This window comes from Pelobates fuscus, chromosome 3 (assembly GCF_036172605.1).
Source record: "Pelobates fuscus isolate aPelFus1 chromosome 3, aPelFus1.pri, whole genome shotgun sequence".
Taxonomy (NCBI): Eukaryota; Metazoa; Chordata; class Amphibia; order Anura; family Pelobatidae; genus Pelobates; species Pelobates fuscus.
This window is the reverse complement of record NC_086319.1, coordinates 197,932,978-197,948,561: the sequence shown is the minus strand read 5'-3', so window position 1 is coordinate 197,948,561 and position 15,584 is coordinate 197,932,978. Positions and strand designations below refer to the sequence as shown.

Below are 15,584 nucleotides of genomic sequence, written 5' to 3'. Positions count from 1 at the left end.
CAGCACGGTAGGCTTCAGCTGCCCTACCCGATAATTTGCCTGCCAGCAGCGGCACCCATACTGCGGGCTCCAAATCGTGCAGATCGCACAGCCGCTCAAAGTCCTGCAAATACCCATCGATTTCGTCCTTTTCTTCACAAAACGCTTTAAAGGCGTGATGTGGGACTTTGGGCTTGACTTGTCCGTAGGTGGAGGCAGTAACAGACTCTGCCCTAGGCGGGGTTGCTGGTGTGCTGGTCGCCATCAGATAATCCTGTACATCTGATACCATCACGGTCAGTATTTCCAGCGGTACTGGTTGCGGTAAAAACTCCAACCTGGTTCGCAGCTCTTTTTGGAATGGGGTCTCTTCCTTGGCTGGTGGGGGTGTAGCGCTGCGGGCTCGGTCTCCCTCCATCAGTTCAGCGATCAGCACAGCCTTAGACTTGTTGCTGGCTATCTTACCCCTGGCTTCCAGTAGCTCTTTTAAAGTTTGTCGTTTTAGTATGGTATAATCAATCTCCATACGAATTGCCCTTGCTTTCCTTGTTCGGTCGTTCCAGTTTCCACGAACGCTGCTTTTTCGGCTGTAAGGTTCGGATCCCGTCGCTTGCCACCAATTGTAACGGAATGCAATGTATCAGCATACGATATCCGTTGGTACATCTAGGAAATCCACAGTCAGAGTAGAAAGCAAGGCAATATTCCCAATCCTCCCAATAACCGGACGAAACACAGTTTGGGAGTCAACTAACTCGGTTTATTCACAGGCAGCATATTTATACAGTTCCCCATGCAAGGGGTTTCCAGACAGTAATTCCAGGGGATTTCTCCCACCATGCACTGTGACTTTCCCAACAGGCCTTGCTGCACGAGAAAGATACTCCCACTAAAATGGACGACTAAGGGGATTATCTCCTCGTGCAGCAAAACCGACAATTGACATTAAAATACAGAAATTACACAATATTCGGTACTTTGCAATAGTTGAACGTTCGGTAGATAGCTGAGGTCGGAGCGCACACTTTGTGAGAATACCGCTCCGATCCCAGCTGAATTGACCGAACGCCGCACATAATACAATAAAACATTAAAGTGAGTTTAAAAGTACCGAATAAGTACGGGACATACAATGTACCGAACGCGGGACTCCCGAACGCTCTGGAAGTCCAGCGGCGTTCAAATCATCGAGTAGCCGTTTTCAGTTCCAGGCTCTCGACGACCGAACACCGCTGCAGGGACAAAGGATCCAAGATGGCCGACCGCCGCATGGTCGGTAGTGGATCGACGGCCACCTCGGAGAGCCCTTAATTACCGATTGCAACAATGTTGCAATCGGTGAATTGGTACCACACGACTTGGGAATGTGTGGTCGACCTGGGGAGCCCGTATTCGTACGGCGAACGGCCAGGATAGCCGTGTTTCGTCGTATGAATGCTTGGTGTGCTGGCAGCATACGGCTGCCAGCATGCGAACGGCCACAATACGGTACATACACAGGTTAAAATACACAGTACATATTCAGCCTACGGACAACCTTTAATAACTACAGTCCAGAAGTGGCTAGTTTTGCCACAGGTGAGCTTTGTCGTGGCTAAAACTTTGCACATTTTTAGTTAAATAGAAAACAACATGGTTAAGACTTTGCACTATTTTTTTTTTCGTGGGTGTGTTTGTGGTATTGAGTTGTGTGATAGTTAATCTGGAGAGGTGTTAACTATGGATCGGGTCGGGCATTTCTTTGCGGAGCCATCGTATTACTACGTGAGTCATGGTTGTTGAGTATGAGTGGGTTTGCCCTCCTTAGGTGTTACCCCTTATCAAGGGGGTGGCGGGGGGAGAGCTGGTCGGTGTGGAGCCAGTCACCTGCCTTGTAGCGCCCTATCTCTGGGCTTTAGAGGTCTAGGGGCGTGAGGTCTTCCGAAGAGGACTCTCGTGTGTGTGGTGTGTGTACATATATAAAATAACTGTGAGTAAAAAAAAAAAAAAAAAAAAAAGTTCTGGTTTAACTTTTTGGCAAACAGATTTAGTCTCCTGGGACTTCAGGTCCCTGTCTGTACGGCTGGATTGGCAGTGGGTTCGAACGGGGCCACTCGGGATGGGTTCCAGCTGCGGGTATTTGGCTGCCCATCATCTGACGGTGCCTGCGTTGGCAAGCCTAGTGCCGTGAGGAGGGTCGAGGCGTCTGCCATTGACGATAGTCTATGTACTGTCCCTTCATGGTTCACTACCAGTGTCCTGGGGGACCTCCAGCGGTATTTGATGCCAGCAGTTCTCAACTGGCTTGTGAGAGGTTGGAGGGAGCTCCGTTTGGGTGTAAACTGCACCATGTATCGTATTGATCATGTGAATTAATGAGTTTAGAAAATTTTGAACTCAAGAGGGTGGCCTGGTGTAACGGATGTTTACAATTAGTCCTTCTTTTGTCAACCGAACACAATAAAATGGCTAGCCAAAGCCAGAGAACTATGACTTTTTAAAAGCTCAATAAATGAGCTTTTAAGTTATACAAACACATTAACCAGCCTCTACCATTAAATATCTTATTAGAATTATAATCTCTACTTTTCTCTTTTTGGTATGCTAACAGAAGGCTGAAGCACCTCCACAACTAACCATCGTAAGTAAAAGCACATCCAAGCAGCCAGTAACCTCAACTCTTGCAGATAGCTCAGAGGAGAGTGACTCTGACAGTGAGGAGGAGCCGGAAGCCAAGGTATTTAACACCTTCATGTCTAAGCCATTTCCAATATTCTTTTTATGCATGTCAATGTGTTTGTTACACTGTAGTTTAATGCATTTTAGTGCACCTATACATTCTGTGTGTTTGTATTATATATATTTTTTTAAAGCCATGTTTACCCCAAGGTGCGCCTCAATGAGAAGAGCATGTCCAAGGCACACCTATTTTTATTTGTACTGTTTCATCTTATATATGCTTATACCATACTAGATATATATGCATTATTCCAGTGCTTGAAAACCACTGTTTTAAAGATCAGCTATGGCTTTCTTATGGTACCCCTGATGTTTTGAATAGCATAACATTAATATAAAAGTACATAAACAAAATATCCGTTAATATAAAATAAAACTCATGTGAATAAGTGAACAAAATATTGCTGCTGATGATTGTTATTCATCTAATATTGCTACTTTTCTAGTTTTGATTGGTACATTCTTGGACTTTTAGGTTATACTATTTCCATCACCATCTTATTCAGTGCCCAGAGCTTTCTATTATTGTTTGTGTTACTTGTGTCAATAAATATAATACTTCCGTGGAACCATTTGGAGTCCTGCATCCTGTTTCTTTGGAGGTGGATCCTGTTGCCAATGGTGGCACCCTTGAGCTTTTTTTTACAGAAACAGGCATAGCTATGGGTCATGTGAGTTGCATTCTTACTCCATCCTCCTATCACGTGTGTTACAGTTCACACTATGCTGTTATTTTATTTTAAGTACCTATACTGTCCTGTTGTACCAACATACAATTGTATAGGTATATGTTTATATATTTTGTCACTTATTCACAATGGTTTTATTTTATATTAACTTAATATTGTTTATGTACTGTTTAAAGTGCTAGGGGAAGCGCTTTTTATGCATCAGTTTGTCACTTGGTAGTGTACTTCTATAATCTCCTGAAGCTCCATTCATTGGGATTAAATTTGCTTCATTCACAGACCCCATTTGTCTGCATCTGGACAAAAAAAAATCCAATATTTTTGCTCGTTAGCAGCTCTAGCAGCATGCGGCCAAATAGTTAAGAACCCTTGAGTGGAAGGGTTAATTATGTGTCTGCTTTCCACCACTAGCCAGCCCCACAATGAAAAATGTAATAAATAAAAAGTACCTATGGAGTTCAATAAGACCACTCTCCTTTACCCGTTAATGAACATCAGATATAGGACTTTAAAATTAATGGGCAGTGGGTGAGGGCTATTTAAAAAAAAAAAAAAAAAAAAAGTGGAAATAAGCTTTGATTATACCACTGGGCAAGTGGACCTGTCATTCTCCACTCCCCCTCACCCAGGTAGTGGACTGTCTACCACCACCTGGAAAGCTAGGGGTCTACAATCCCCTAGTGACTCTCCTAATAATATTAGGTAACCCTACCTACTCTGATCACCCTAATAATAGTATGGGGGACATTAACAGCAGAAGTCTGTTTTCTTCATCCCCAAAGAAGGCCAAATTAAAATCCATAATTTCCAACGCAACTAATGAAGAAAAAATAAAAATGAGAATTCAAAAAACTCTGCATTAAAAATTATTCATCTTAGCTCTCTAGAGGCTCTGCGCATACAAAGCTTGCGTAGTGGAAAAAACCCTAATAAGAAAATTTCCTGTGCTATCCAATACGATTAACCATGCTCTGATTGGTTGGTTTGAAAGCAATGGGTGCCAAGTCACTAGGTTTAAATATTTAGTAGCTATGACCACCTGTCACATGGCCGGTGGGGCATATGGAGGTTAAACTTACATTTAAATTAATATATGGGTCTTACTGGCTTTTTTTTTTTTTTTTATAAAATCCAGCTGGCCAGCTGCCATATAATTCAGATTAAGGAACAACGCACTCATAAAACACATTTCTAAATTCTATAAGGCTACTTAAAATTGTAGTGATTAGCTAAACACAATATGGCAATATAATGGAACTGAATCACCATATTTGTTTGCTGAGATAGTTTGATTTTAAGTAGCCTTATAGAATTTAGAAATTTTGTGTGTGCTGTTCCTTATCTGTTATGTATAAATTTTGATCACTACGGCAGCACTATTCCTGCAAGATGCATGTTCCGGGTGTCCCCCCCCCAATTCCCTTTTGTTTTTATCTGCCATATAATTAACCCACTAAACTGCACCTAAAGTGACACTCCACACTCATGAAGCACTCCAGCTTGCATTGTGTGTCAGGATCATCTCTTCTTAATTGCACTTTACAAAAGTGCTAGTCTCTGTTTTAAATCAGCACTTTTGTAACAAACTTTTATCTTTTTTCCCCCAATTCTGTTAGAGAATAGCACATCGCTCCTGCCTTCTCCCACAGTAGAAGCATGTCACTTAAGCCCTGTCTGTGAACTCCTGGGCTTTCGTCCAGGCGCATGCTCGCAGCTGAAAATTAGGTGTCTCGGCGAAAAGTCTGTGCTGGAGATAGAGAGGACTTGCAAAGACTGCTGACAAAAGATCTGCAGCTCTTACTTTATAGAACACTAACCCTACATCATAGCTAAACCTAACTAACCCTAATCCTTGATTGAGGCTGTGTGATCATGAGCAATAGCCCAGTACATGCCTCTATCTGCATGTAAACCATGCTCCAATGATTGCCAGTGATTTTTAATGACAATTGGCAAGTGAATATTCACCCATAAGGTGCCAAGGACCCTCCAGATTTGCAGTATTGAGTAACTTTTAGATATGCCTTAGAGCTTAGGACTTCATATATTGAGCCCTGACAAAGAGGTAAATAAGTTTAGGCAGAGTTCATGGTATTGGGTTCCTGTAGGCCTCCGCATCACGCTATCAATAATTCTTGTCGGTTAATTAAATTAGTCGTTAGAATCCAAGCCGTCTGTCAAGGCTAATATTTTGGGTTTTTATTTTAGTTATATGGAGTTTCTACTTCATTTTATTTTTTTATATTGGTGAGAAGGTGTGACAAGTCATGGTTTATAGCATTTAGTTTCTTAATGCTACATATATCAATTAAGTCCAAAAATAAAATATGCTTTTGGTTATCAAATTATGGTCATATTTATTTTAATCATTGTTATCTTTTGTGACAGAAGGTTGTGGCACCCTTGCCAGCAACTAAAGCGAAGGATGGCACATCTAAAGTTGCCAAGCAACCTGTTGCTACAACTCCAGCAAAAATTAATTTCCCTATGCAGCAGCACGCAGGTGACAGCTCAGAAGAGAGTGACTCGGACAGTGACTCAGAAACAGAGACCAAGGTAGTTTGGTGGGATTTTGATGCTGCCATTTACTAGCTATCTGTTACAAGCACATAATGTGCATTACAACGGCATTAAGACTGGAATAAATGAAATATAGAAACATAAAATATGACGGCATATATGAACCATTTGGTCCATCTAGTCTGCCCAATTTCTAAATACTTTTAATTAGTCCCTGGCCTTATCTTATAGTTAGGATAGCCTTATACCTATCCTGCGCATGCTTAAACTCCTTTACTGTGTTAACCTCTAACACTTCAGCTGTAAGGCTATCACATACGTCTACTACCCTCTTAGTAAAGTAATACTTCCTGATATTTTAAAATTTCTCATTTAAGACTGTCCTCTTTGGTAGTTTTTTCTATTTTTAAATGTAGTCTCCTCCTTTACTGTGTTGATTCCCTTTATGTATTTAAATGTTTCTATCATATCCCCCCCTGTCTCGTCTTTCCTCCAAGCTATACATGTTAAGATCCTTAACATCAGAATATGGACATAGAGACTGCTGGCACTCCGTGATGTTTGGAATAACCCTTTAAGTAGATTTGTGACTCCCTTCCTTATGCAAGGGAGAAAGGCTATATTTTTGTTTTGTTTAGGGCAGCGGGCAGTTTGTGTGCAATGTTTTTATTCCAAATGAATAACTTGAACATAGTTTTTGGTTTTGGTTTTTTAAACTGGAAATGTTATTTTGAATAAGGAGGTAATGTTGAAAGAAACATATAAGTATAACAATTTTTTTTTTAAAAGTGTATCTGTGATGGTACACACAACTCAGTCATCATTGAGCAAACTTAAAGTGCCTTTTTCTTTAATTGCATTTGTTACCATCAGGTAATGTGGGAAGCTGAATGTTGTCCTTTATAACCTCAAACGTGAAGATCTTAAAGCTAAAAATAAGTTTAACGTTAAAAAGTTCCTAAAGAGGCAGTATCTGACAGCTGTCAGGGCTCTGTTTGTTGGCCAAATGTCATCATTGGCAATTGTCAGAAACTGCAATTTTCGCATTGTCTGTGAAAAAGGACAGCATCTGTACATCAAAAACACTGCATTAAAATGTAGGGGCTTAGTGTCCCTTGTGTCTTGTAAGGAAAAAACAAACGTATGCAGTAGACACGTGTTCATTAAATGCTATTTTTACCTGTATATTAAGGTAGCAAAATTCCTAGCAAATTACTGATGGCAAACAAAGACAGATCTGCTTCCATGCATTATGAAGGACCTGTTGGAAGAGGCAAATTCCTAGGTTTTATAGCACATTGCTTACACTTTTATAAAGAACAGAAGGAACCTTCTTAAACATGTTTTCTAGCATTTATAACTTTAGTGAATAACCCTGAAATAATTTCCAAGTGAAATTCTAATTTAAAACCAGAATTGGCAAAAATTGAATTAACAGGTAGAGTTTTTCTGACTTGGCTATTTTGGCAGTTTAGTGCAATTATGGATTTATGCATTATGAATTATGCATTTTTTTTGTCTATATAGTCACATGACTTCATGGAACATTTCAAATGCATGGTGTCCTGGGTACACTTTACACCTGTAAAATAGTGATAAACCTACCTTAATCCAGAAGAGAATCCCTCCCACAACTCTGCTCTGCCCAGCAGGAGACCATCAGTAGTAGTGATCTCCTCCCACCCCTCCTCAACAGAAATCTTCTTATGGAGAACCATTATGGCAAAGTGCAGCAATCGTCTCGCTGTCTGTCTGTGCATAGTGTACTAAATGCTTCACTATGAGAAACAGTGTTCCATTCGTGTTGGGGCACAGACCAATCATCTTGATAGCTGGAAGAATGTAACCCCCTTTACTTGATAGCTGGAAGCATGTAACCCATTTACTGCTTGAAAGCTCCTCAGGCATTTGAAGTTCTGTAGAGGTTTGCATTGTTCCTTTATATAGTAATTGGTACCTGCTTAATGTTTAATTGAATACAATGCAATGGATTTTTGTATGTGGTTTTGATTTTTCAATTTTTAAAATGTTATGATTTAACACAGCATTGTTTCTTTCTTACTATTCATTTATTTTTACTTCATAGACCGTGAATGCAACCTTGAAATCCTCAACACCAGCATTAAAACCTGCTTTGCAGCCACCAAAGGCAACCAAAGGGAAGACAGGGAGCCCTGCCAAAGCCGCCACATGTGTAAGACCAGCAGATGAGAGTTCAAGCGATAGTGACTCATCAGACAGCAAGGAAGAAAAGGCAGGATCTCAGGTACTGTCGATATTGGGCTGCAGCGTGGTGCCAGGTTTGTCCTACCGGCAGGAATGTAAAATGGAATATCAAGTTCTTGGGTTATTTAACATATATTTGCTGTATATTTAAGCAATTTTTTTTCTGTAAGTCATTTACATTCTTTGGTTCTTTATAATTTATTTTTTTTCTCAATCTTTTCATAGAAAGTTTTACCAACACCGGCTGTTGTCAAGTCAACTCTGAGGCCCCTGCTTTCCTCCCCCCCATTGCTAAGCTCTACTCCTTCTGAGATCAAACTAATGAAAAGCAAGAGTGTGCATTCTACTAATGCTCCATCCATATTGAAACCATCTATGGGCAATACCTCTAGCGGCAGCAGTGATACTGAAAGTGATGACGATCTAACACAGGTAATACTGGAAATTGTAGGAAAGTACTAGCACACAGGCTGGGTGGACTATATTCCTCGGAATGGCTTCCATGACCCATTGTGAACATAGTCTTTAACCTTTGATTTGCTTTATGGGAGCTTATGGTATACTGATGTATTTAACAGCAGCTCTGTCACCTTTTAGAAACCTAGATTGTGACGGCAGATAAGAACCATTCGGCCCATCTAGTCTGCCCAATTTTCTAAATACTTTCATTAGTCCCTGGCCTTTTTTTTTTTATAGCTAGGATTGCGTAATTTCTATTCCACGCATACTTAAACTCCCTCACTGTGTTAACCTCTACTACTTCAGCTGGAAGACTGTTCCATGCATCCACTACCCTTTCAATAAAGTAATATTTCCTGATATTATTTTTAAACCTTTACCCCTCTAATTAAAGACTGTCCTCTTGTTGTGGTAGTTTTTTCTTATTTTAAATATGGTCTCCGCCTTTACTGTGTTGATTCCATTTATGTATTTAAATGTGTCTATCATATCCCCCCTGTCTCGTCTTTCCTCCAAGCTATACATGTTAAAGGGACACTATAGTCACCTGAACAACTTTAGCTTAATGAAGCAGTTTTGGTGTATAGAACATGCCCCTGCAGCCTCACTGCTCAATCCTCTGCCATTTAGGAGTTAAATCCCTTTGTTTATGAACCCTAGTCACACCTCCCTGCATGTGACTTGCACAGCCTTCCATAAACACTTCCTGTAAAGAGAGCCCTATTTAGGCTTTCTTTATTGCAAGTTCTGTTTAATTGAGATTTTCTTATCCCCTGCTATGTTAATAGCTTGCTAGACCCTGCAAGAGCCTCCTTTATGTGATTAAAGTTCAATTTAGAGATTGAGATACAATTATTTAAGCTAAATTACATCTGTTTGAAAGTGAAACCAGTGTTTTTTTTTTCATGCAGGCTCTGTCAATCATAGCCAGGGTAGGTGTGGTTAGGGCTGCATAGACAGAAACAAAGTGATTTAACTCCTAAATGACAGTGAATTGAGCAGTGAAATTGCACTAAAACTGCTTTATTTAGCCAAAGTAATTTAGGTGACTATAGTGTTCCTTTAAGATCCTTTAACCTTTCCTGGTAAGTTTTATCCTGCAATCCATGAACCAGTTTAGTAGCTCTTTTCGGAACTCTCTCTAAAGTATCAATATCCTTCAGAAGATATGGTCTCCAGTACTGCGTACAATACTCCAAGTGAGGTCTCACTAGTGTTCTGTACAATGGCATGAGCACTTCCCTCTTTCTACTGCTAATACCTCTCCCTATACAACCAAGCATTCTGCTAGCATTTCCTGCTGCTCTATTACATTGTCTGCCTACCTTTAAAGTGGCACTGTCATGCCGAACTTACCTTTCCTCAATCTCTTCCTCTCCTCCCCCTCTCTCGGGATCTGTTATTCTTTTCTTCCTGTCTTCTTTAGTTTTCTTTAAAATCATAAGACAAAGTAGGGACTCTGTCTTATGGAGGATTCCTCCGCTTGACCAGCTCTGACCAGCGGAGGAGCAAAGTGTGCTTCATTTCCGCTGGTCAGAGCAATTTTCCCATGATCCCTAGCTTTCCTCCCTGTTCCCACAATGCGTCCTGTCACTTAGACAGAACGCCGGCAAAACTGCCGAATTGCATCCTAACAGAATGAGCACTGTTTCTCCATTGGTGTTAGGATGCAATTCGGTACTTTGTTCGGATCGGAATTTCATTCAAATGAATGAAACTCCGATCCTATTCATTGCTGTGGCTGCATCTTACAGCCGCTTAGTAGATAACTCCCTAATTCCCACGGTATCAGGGAGCTATCTACTAAAAGGCTGAAAGACCTGAATTGGTCTTTCAGCCAAATTTACTAACACCAAGTAAAAATGACTTGGTATTAGTAAATAATATGCCCCTACTTGCTATACCGCGAGTAGGGGCATGTCTAGTAAGCAGTGAGCAGCCTGTGGCTGCTCACTGTAGAAAAAAAAAAAAAATATTGCCCCCCACCCCTAAATGACGGGTGGGGGCCGTAAAGTAAAATAAGGGAGGGAGACCTATTGCCCCCACCCCTGAGCGGTGGGTGGGGGCCATAAAGATAATGAGGGGGGGGGGGGACCTACTGTCCTCCCCTCCGGCCCCCACCCCTGGGCGGCGGGTGGGGGCCATAATGGTAATTAAAGGGGGGGGACCTACTGTCCTCCCCCCCCCCCCGGCCCCCACCCCTGGGCGGCGTGTGGGGGCCATAATGGTAATAGGGGGGGGGGGGGGCGACCTACTGTCCTCCCCCCGGCCCCCACCCCTGGGCGGCGGGTGGGGGCCATAATAGTAGTGGGGGGGGGACCTACTGTCCTCCCCCCCGGCCCCCACCCCTGGCCGGCGGGTGGGGGCCATAATGGTAATAAGAGGGGGGGGACCTACTGTCCTCCCCCCCCCGGCCCCCACCCCTGGGCGGCGGGTGGGGGCCATAATAGTAGTAGGGGGGGGGGACCTACTGTCCTCCCCCCCCGGCCCCCACCCTTGGCCGGCGGGTGGGGGCCGTAATAGGGGGGGGGACCTACTGTCCTCCCCCCCCAGGTCCCCACCCCTGGGCGGCGGGTGGGGGCCATAATAGTAGTAGGGGGGGGGGGACCTACTGTCCTCCCCCGGCCCCCACCCCTGGCCGGCGGGTGGGGACCATAATGGTAATAAGAGGGGGGGGGGACCTACTGTCCTCCCCCCCCCCCGGCCCCCACCCCTGGGCGGCGGGTGGGGGCCATCATAGTAATAAGGGGGGGGAGACCTACTGCCCCCCCACCAGCCCCAACCCCTGGGCGGCGGGTGGGGGCACTAAGTAAATTCCCCCCCCCCCCCCATCAAGGTGACTAGGGGTGCCCAAGCCCCTAGTCACCCACCCCCCACCCAAATAAAAAATGCCCCTACCTACCCCCCTCACCCTAAAAAATAGTGAGGGGGGAATAAAATTGCTAACCTGTAAAGTAAAATTAAACTTACCATTCGACGTCTTCTTTTTTCTAAAATCTTCATTTTTCAGCCCCAAAAAAGGCCAAATAAAAAACCATCATAGCCGTCGAACTAAAAATAAAATAAAAAACCCGAGCGCAAAAAAAAACCCGACGAAAAAGAAAAAACCCGAGCGCACAAAAAAATAATCCATCTTCACCCATGGAGGGCTCCGCGCAGACTGAGCTCCGCAGGGCGGGGCAAGGCTTATAAAGCCTTGCCCCGCCCTGCAATTAGCCTAAGAACACTCTGATTGGTGGGTTTAAGAGTGCTCTTTGTCATTTTACAAGCGTGGGAAAGTTCTTTCGAATTTTCCCACGCTTGTAAAATGACACAGAGCACTGTGATTGGATGGCTTGAAATCCATCCAATCACAGTGCTCTGTGTCATTTTACAAGCGTGGGAAAGTTCTTTGGAATTTTCCCACGCTTGTAAAATGACAGAGCACTGTGATTGGATGGCTTGAAATCCATCCAATCACAGTGCTCTGTGTCATTTTACAAGCGTGGGAAAGTTCTTTGGAATTTTCCCACGCTTGTAAAATGACACAGAGCACTGTGATTGGATGGCTTGAAATCCATCCAATCACAGTGCTCTGTGTCATTTTGCAAGCGTGGGAAAGTTCCAAAGAACTTTCCCACGCTTGTAAAATGACAAAGAGCACTCTGATTGGCTTAAACCCACCAATCAGAGTGTTCTTAGGCTAATTGCAGGGCGGGGCAAGGCTTTATAAGCCTTGCCACGCCCTGCGGAGCTCAGTCTGCGCGGAGCCCTCCATGGGTGAAGATGGATTATTTTTTTGTGCGCTCGGGTTTTTTCTTTTTCGTCGGGTTTTTTTTTTTTTGCGCTCGGGTTTTTTATTTTATTTTTAGTTCGACGGCTATGATGGTTTTTTATTTGGCCTTTTTTGGGGCTCAAAATGAAGATTTTAGAAAAAAGAAGACGTCGAATGGTAAGTTTAATTTTACTTTACAGGTTAGCAATTTTATTCCCCCCTCACTATTTTTTAGGGTGAGGGGGGTAGGTAGGGGCATTTTTTATTTGGGTGGGGGGTGGGTGACTAGGGGCTTGGGCACCCCTAGTCACCTTGATGGGGCGGGGGGAATTTACTTAGTGCCGCCGCCCAGGGGTGGGGGCGGGGGGGGGACAGTAGGTCCCCCCCCATTATCGTTATGGCCCCCACCCGCCGCCCAGGGGTGGGGGCCGGGGGAGAGGACAGTAGGTCCCCCCCCCTTTTTTTTCCATTAGGGCCCCCACCCGCCGCCCAGGGGTGGGGGCCGGGGGCTGGAGGACAGTAGGTGGTGTGTCCCCCCCCCTTATTACTATTATGGCCCCCATCCGCCGCCCAGGGGTGGGGGCCGGGGGGGGGGGGGACACAGTAGGTCCCCCCCCCTATTACTATTATGGCCCCCACCCGCCGCCCAGGGGTGGGGGCCGGGGGGTGGAGGACAGTAGGTCCCCCCCCCCTTATTACTATTATGGCCCCCACCCGCTGCCCAGGGGTGGGGGCCGGCGGGGGAGGACAGTAGGTCCCCCGTCCCCCACTTATTACCCTTTTTTTTTTTTTTTCTTTTTTTTTTTTTTTTACAGTGAGCAGCCACAGGCTGCTCACTGTTTAGTGGACATGCCCCTACTCGCGATATAGCGAGTAGGGGCATTGGGGAGATTTTAATCTCCCTTGTGCTATTATGGGGGTCATATTGACCCCCATAGAGTGAGGAGGGGACCTGGGGGGCTTATGAAGTGGTGGGGAGCACTGCTCCCTGCCGCTTCTGTCTTTACATATTGCAAGGAGGGAGCTGCACGCCGGTAGCTCCCTCCTTGTAATAAACCGAACAAACAAACGAACACTGATACTCAGTGTTAGTTTGTTCGTCTGATTTTTTCTATTCATTCATTCGTCTGTCTGATGAATGAATGAATGAATGAATAGGTGAAATTCCCGTTCGCATGTCCAGATGTTTCACTGGGCATGTGCGGGAATCTCACAGTCTGTGTAGTGTGGGTAGATGACGTGTCCCTACCCACACAAAGATGGCGGCGCCCTGAATATAGATCGGGGCAGAAAATAAAGAATAAAAAATAGGTAATGTGGGGGGCATAGGGGCATTTGGGGATGACTAGGGGGTCGATTGGATGTAGTTGAGGCGGGAGGGGGGTTAAAAAAAAAACGGAATTCGGCATGACAGTGCCGCTTTAAGTCATCAGAAATAATCACCCCTAAATCCCTTTCCTCAGATGTTGAAGTTAGGACTCTATCAAATATTCTGTACTCTGTCCTTGGGTTTTTACATCCAAGATGCATTATCTTGCACTTATCCACATTAAATGTCAGCTGCCACAACTCTGACCATTTTTATAGTTTACCTAAATCATTTGCCATTTTGGTTATCCCTCCTGGAACACCAACCCTGTTACATATTTTAGGATTATCAGCATAAAGACATACCTTACCATTAAGACCTTCTGCAATATCACTAATAAACCGCCTTTGTTCAACAGTGTCAAAAGCCTTTCTGAAATCTATGAAATCTAAAATTTTGGGCCAATGGGGACGTTGCTATTTTGTGTGTGATGGCCTGGGGGTGCAGGGGAAGGAAGGCTTCACTTATGTGCAGCTATCACTTGCAGGTGCCACTATGTTCCCCAAGGGATCCTTGTCTGCTTCTGGTGCTTCATCTGCCAGGAGTCCACACCGGTGCTGTACGTTTTCACATGCACGAGGGTACAACATGATTTCTATGCAGAATCCTGTGTGACTACGGACTGCCTTTTTCCTCAGTCATTACTAGTGACAGCAGGGGGAATTTACAAAAGTTGATGGCGTTGGCTTCACCTTTTGTCAAATGCAGGGGAAAGACAAAGAGTTGGATTGCCAATGAAACACTCATATTTTTTTTTTTATTTTTTTTTTTTTAACTGGGAGAGATAGGACTGTGAGCTGCTTAATGAAATGTATTGTATTGTTTGGAAATGTTATATGATATTGTCAGTAGCACACAATCCTATTAGTTAAATCGATATTCTTCTGACTGGGTACCAGAGTGTTGAAGCCTTTCTGGCAGAAGATGTTGAGTGATGCACTGCAGTATATATTATACACTGAGTGAGCTTGGGTGTATTACATGAGAAATTCCACAGTATCTCTGTTTTAGTAAAGCAAGCATCAAATAGTTACAAAGCAAAATTATTGTTTGACTTTTTTCATGAGGTCCTTCTTTTTCTGGATTTTTTTTGAATAGATAACAACTCCTGTACCTGTGGCTGTTAAGAAAATCAAAGAGAAAATGCCACTTAAAAGTACTGAACCTGCCACAACCATCCCTGAAGTAGTTAAGAGCAATGTTGCAAGTGCGGTGAGAAAACCTCTGGCTACCAAGGGGGTTTCTTCTGAGAGTAGCGACACTTCAGACATCGAGGATAAACCTGCAGTGAAGGTAAGGCTAAGATGGTTTGCAATAAAAGTAGAGCTGTAGAAAAAAACATACTGCAAAGAAGGGGAGCCTCATGCTTTAGCTGCTATAGATTGCTGTGGTATGGGGTGTTTGTGTGAATTCTAGAAAACTATTACTTTTCTCACTTTGGAATCAGGTCAACAAAATGACAGTTTAATTATTCATGACTATTATGATATCTGGACTTTGTCAAACATTGTGAAACATTCAGACCAAACTTGCAAAATCCCTCTTTGATCCTAATAAAAGTTTAATTTTAAAATGCATTGAGGCAATTTCTCTCTTGCTAAATTCAAATGGGACAAATACTTTCAAGGCAGATTTGCTTCTTCTTCTTTTTTTTTTTTTTTTTTTTGTGTCCTCTTTGTTTCTGACTCATATCTCCTATGCGATTAGCGCCTTTTTGGAAATAGTGAATTCAGAGTGCACTCCTTGAGGTGCAGGTTTTGATCCAAGATAATATTAGGAAAGAGATATTCTCAGATTAAGCTGCTTTGTCAGTAGTTTTTATCTGAACTGCTATTTCCGTGTAATGGACACAGAGAAGGTCTGTTTTGTG

The 15,584-nt window shown here is 43.4% G+C and overlaps 1 protein-coding gene across 6 annotated transcripts in view; it reads left to right on the top strand.

Annotated features, from left to right (window-relative positions):
- TCOF1 (treacle ribosome biogenesis factor 1) overlaps window positions 1-15,584 on the top strand; it is a 106,173-nt gene that overhangs the window by 59,101 nt on the left and 31,488 nt on the right. For 5 of the 6 annotated variants that reach the window (XM_063447888.1, XM_063447887.1, XM_063447886.1 and 2 more), the window contains 5 exons: window positions 2,570-2,695; window positions 5,775-5,942; window positions 7,993-8,172; window positions 8,358-8,564; window positions 14,813-15,007. In XM_063447888.1, the coding sequence (XP_063303958.1) occupies window positions 2,570-2,695; window positions 5,775-5,942; window positions 7,993-8,172; window positions 8,358-8,564; window positions 14,813-15,007 (876 nt within the window). The remainder of the gene's footprint in view (window positions 1-2,569; window positions 2,696-5,774; window positions 5,943-7,992; window positions 8,173-8,357; window positions 8,565-14,812; window positions 15,008-15,584) is intronic. The other variant, XM_063447889.1, reaches the window with a different exon arrangement.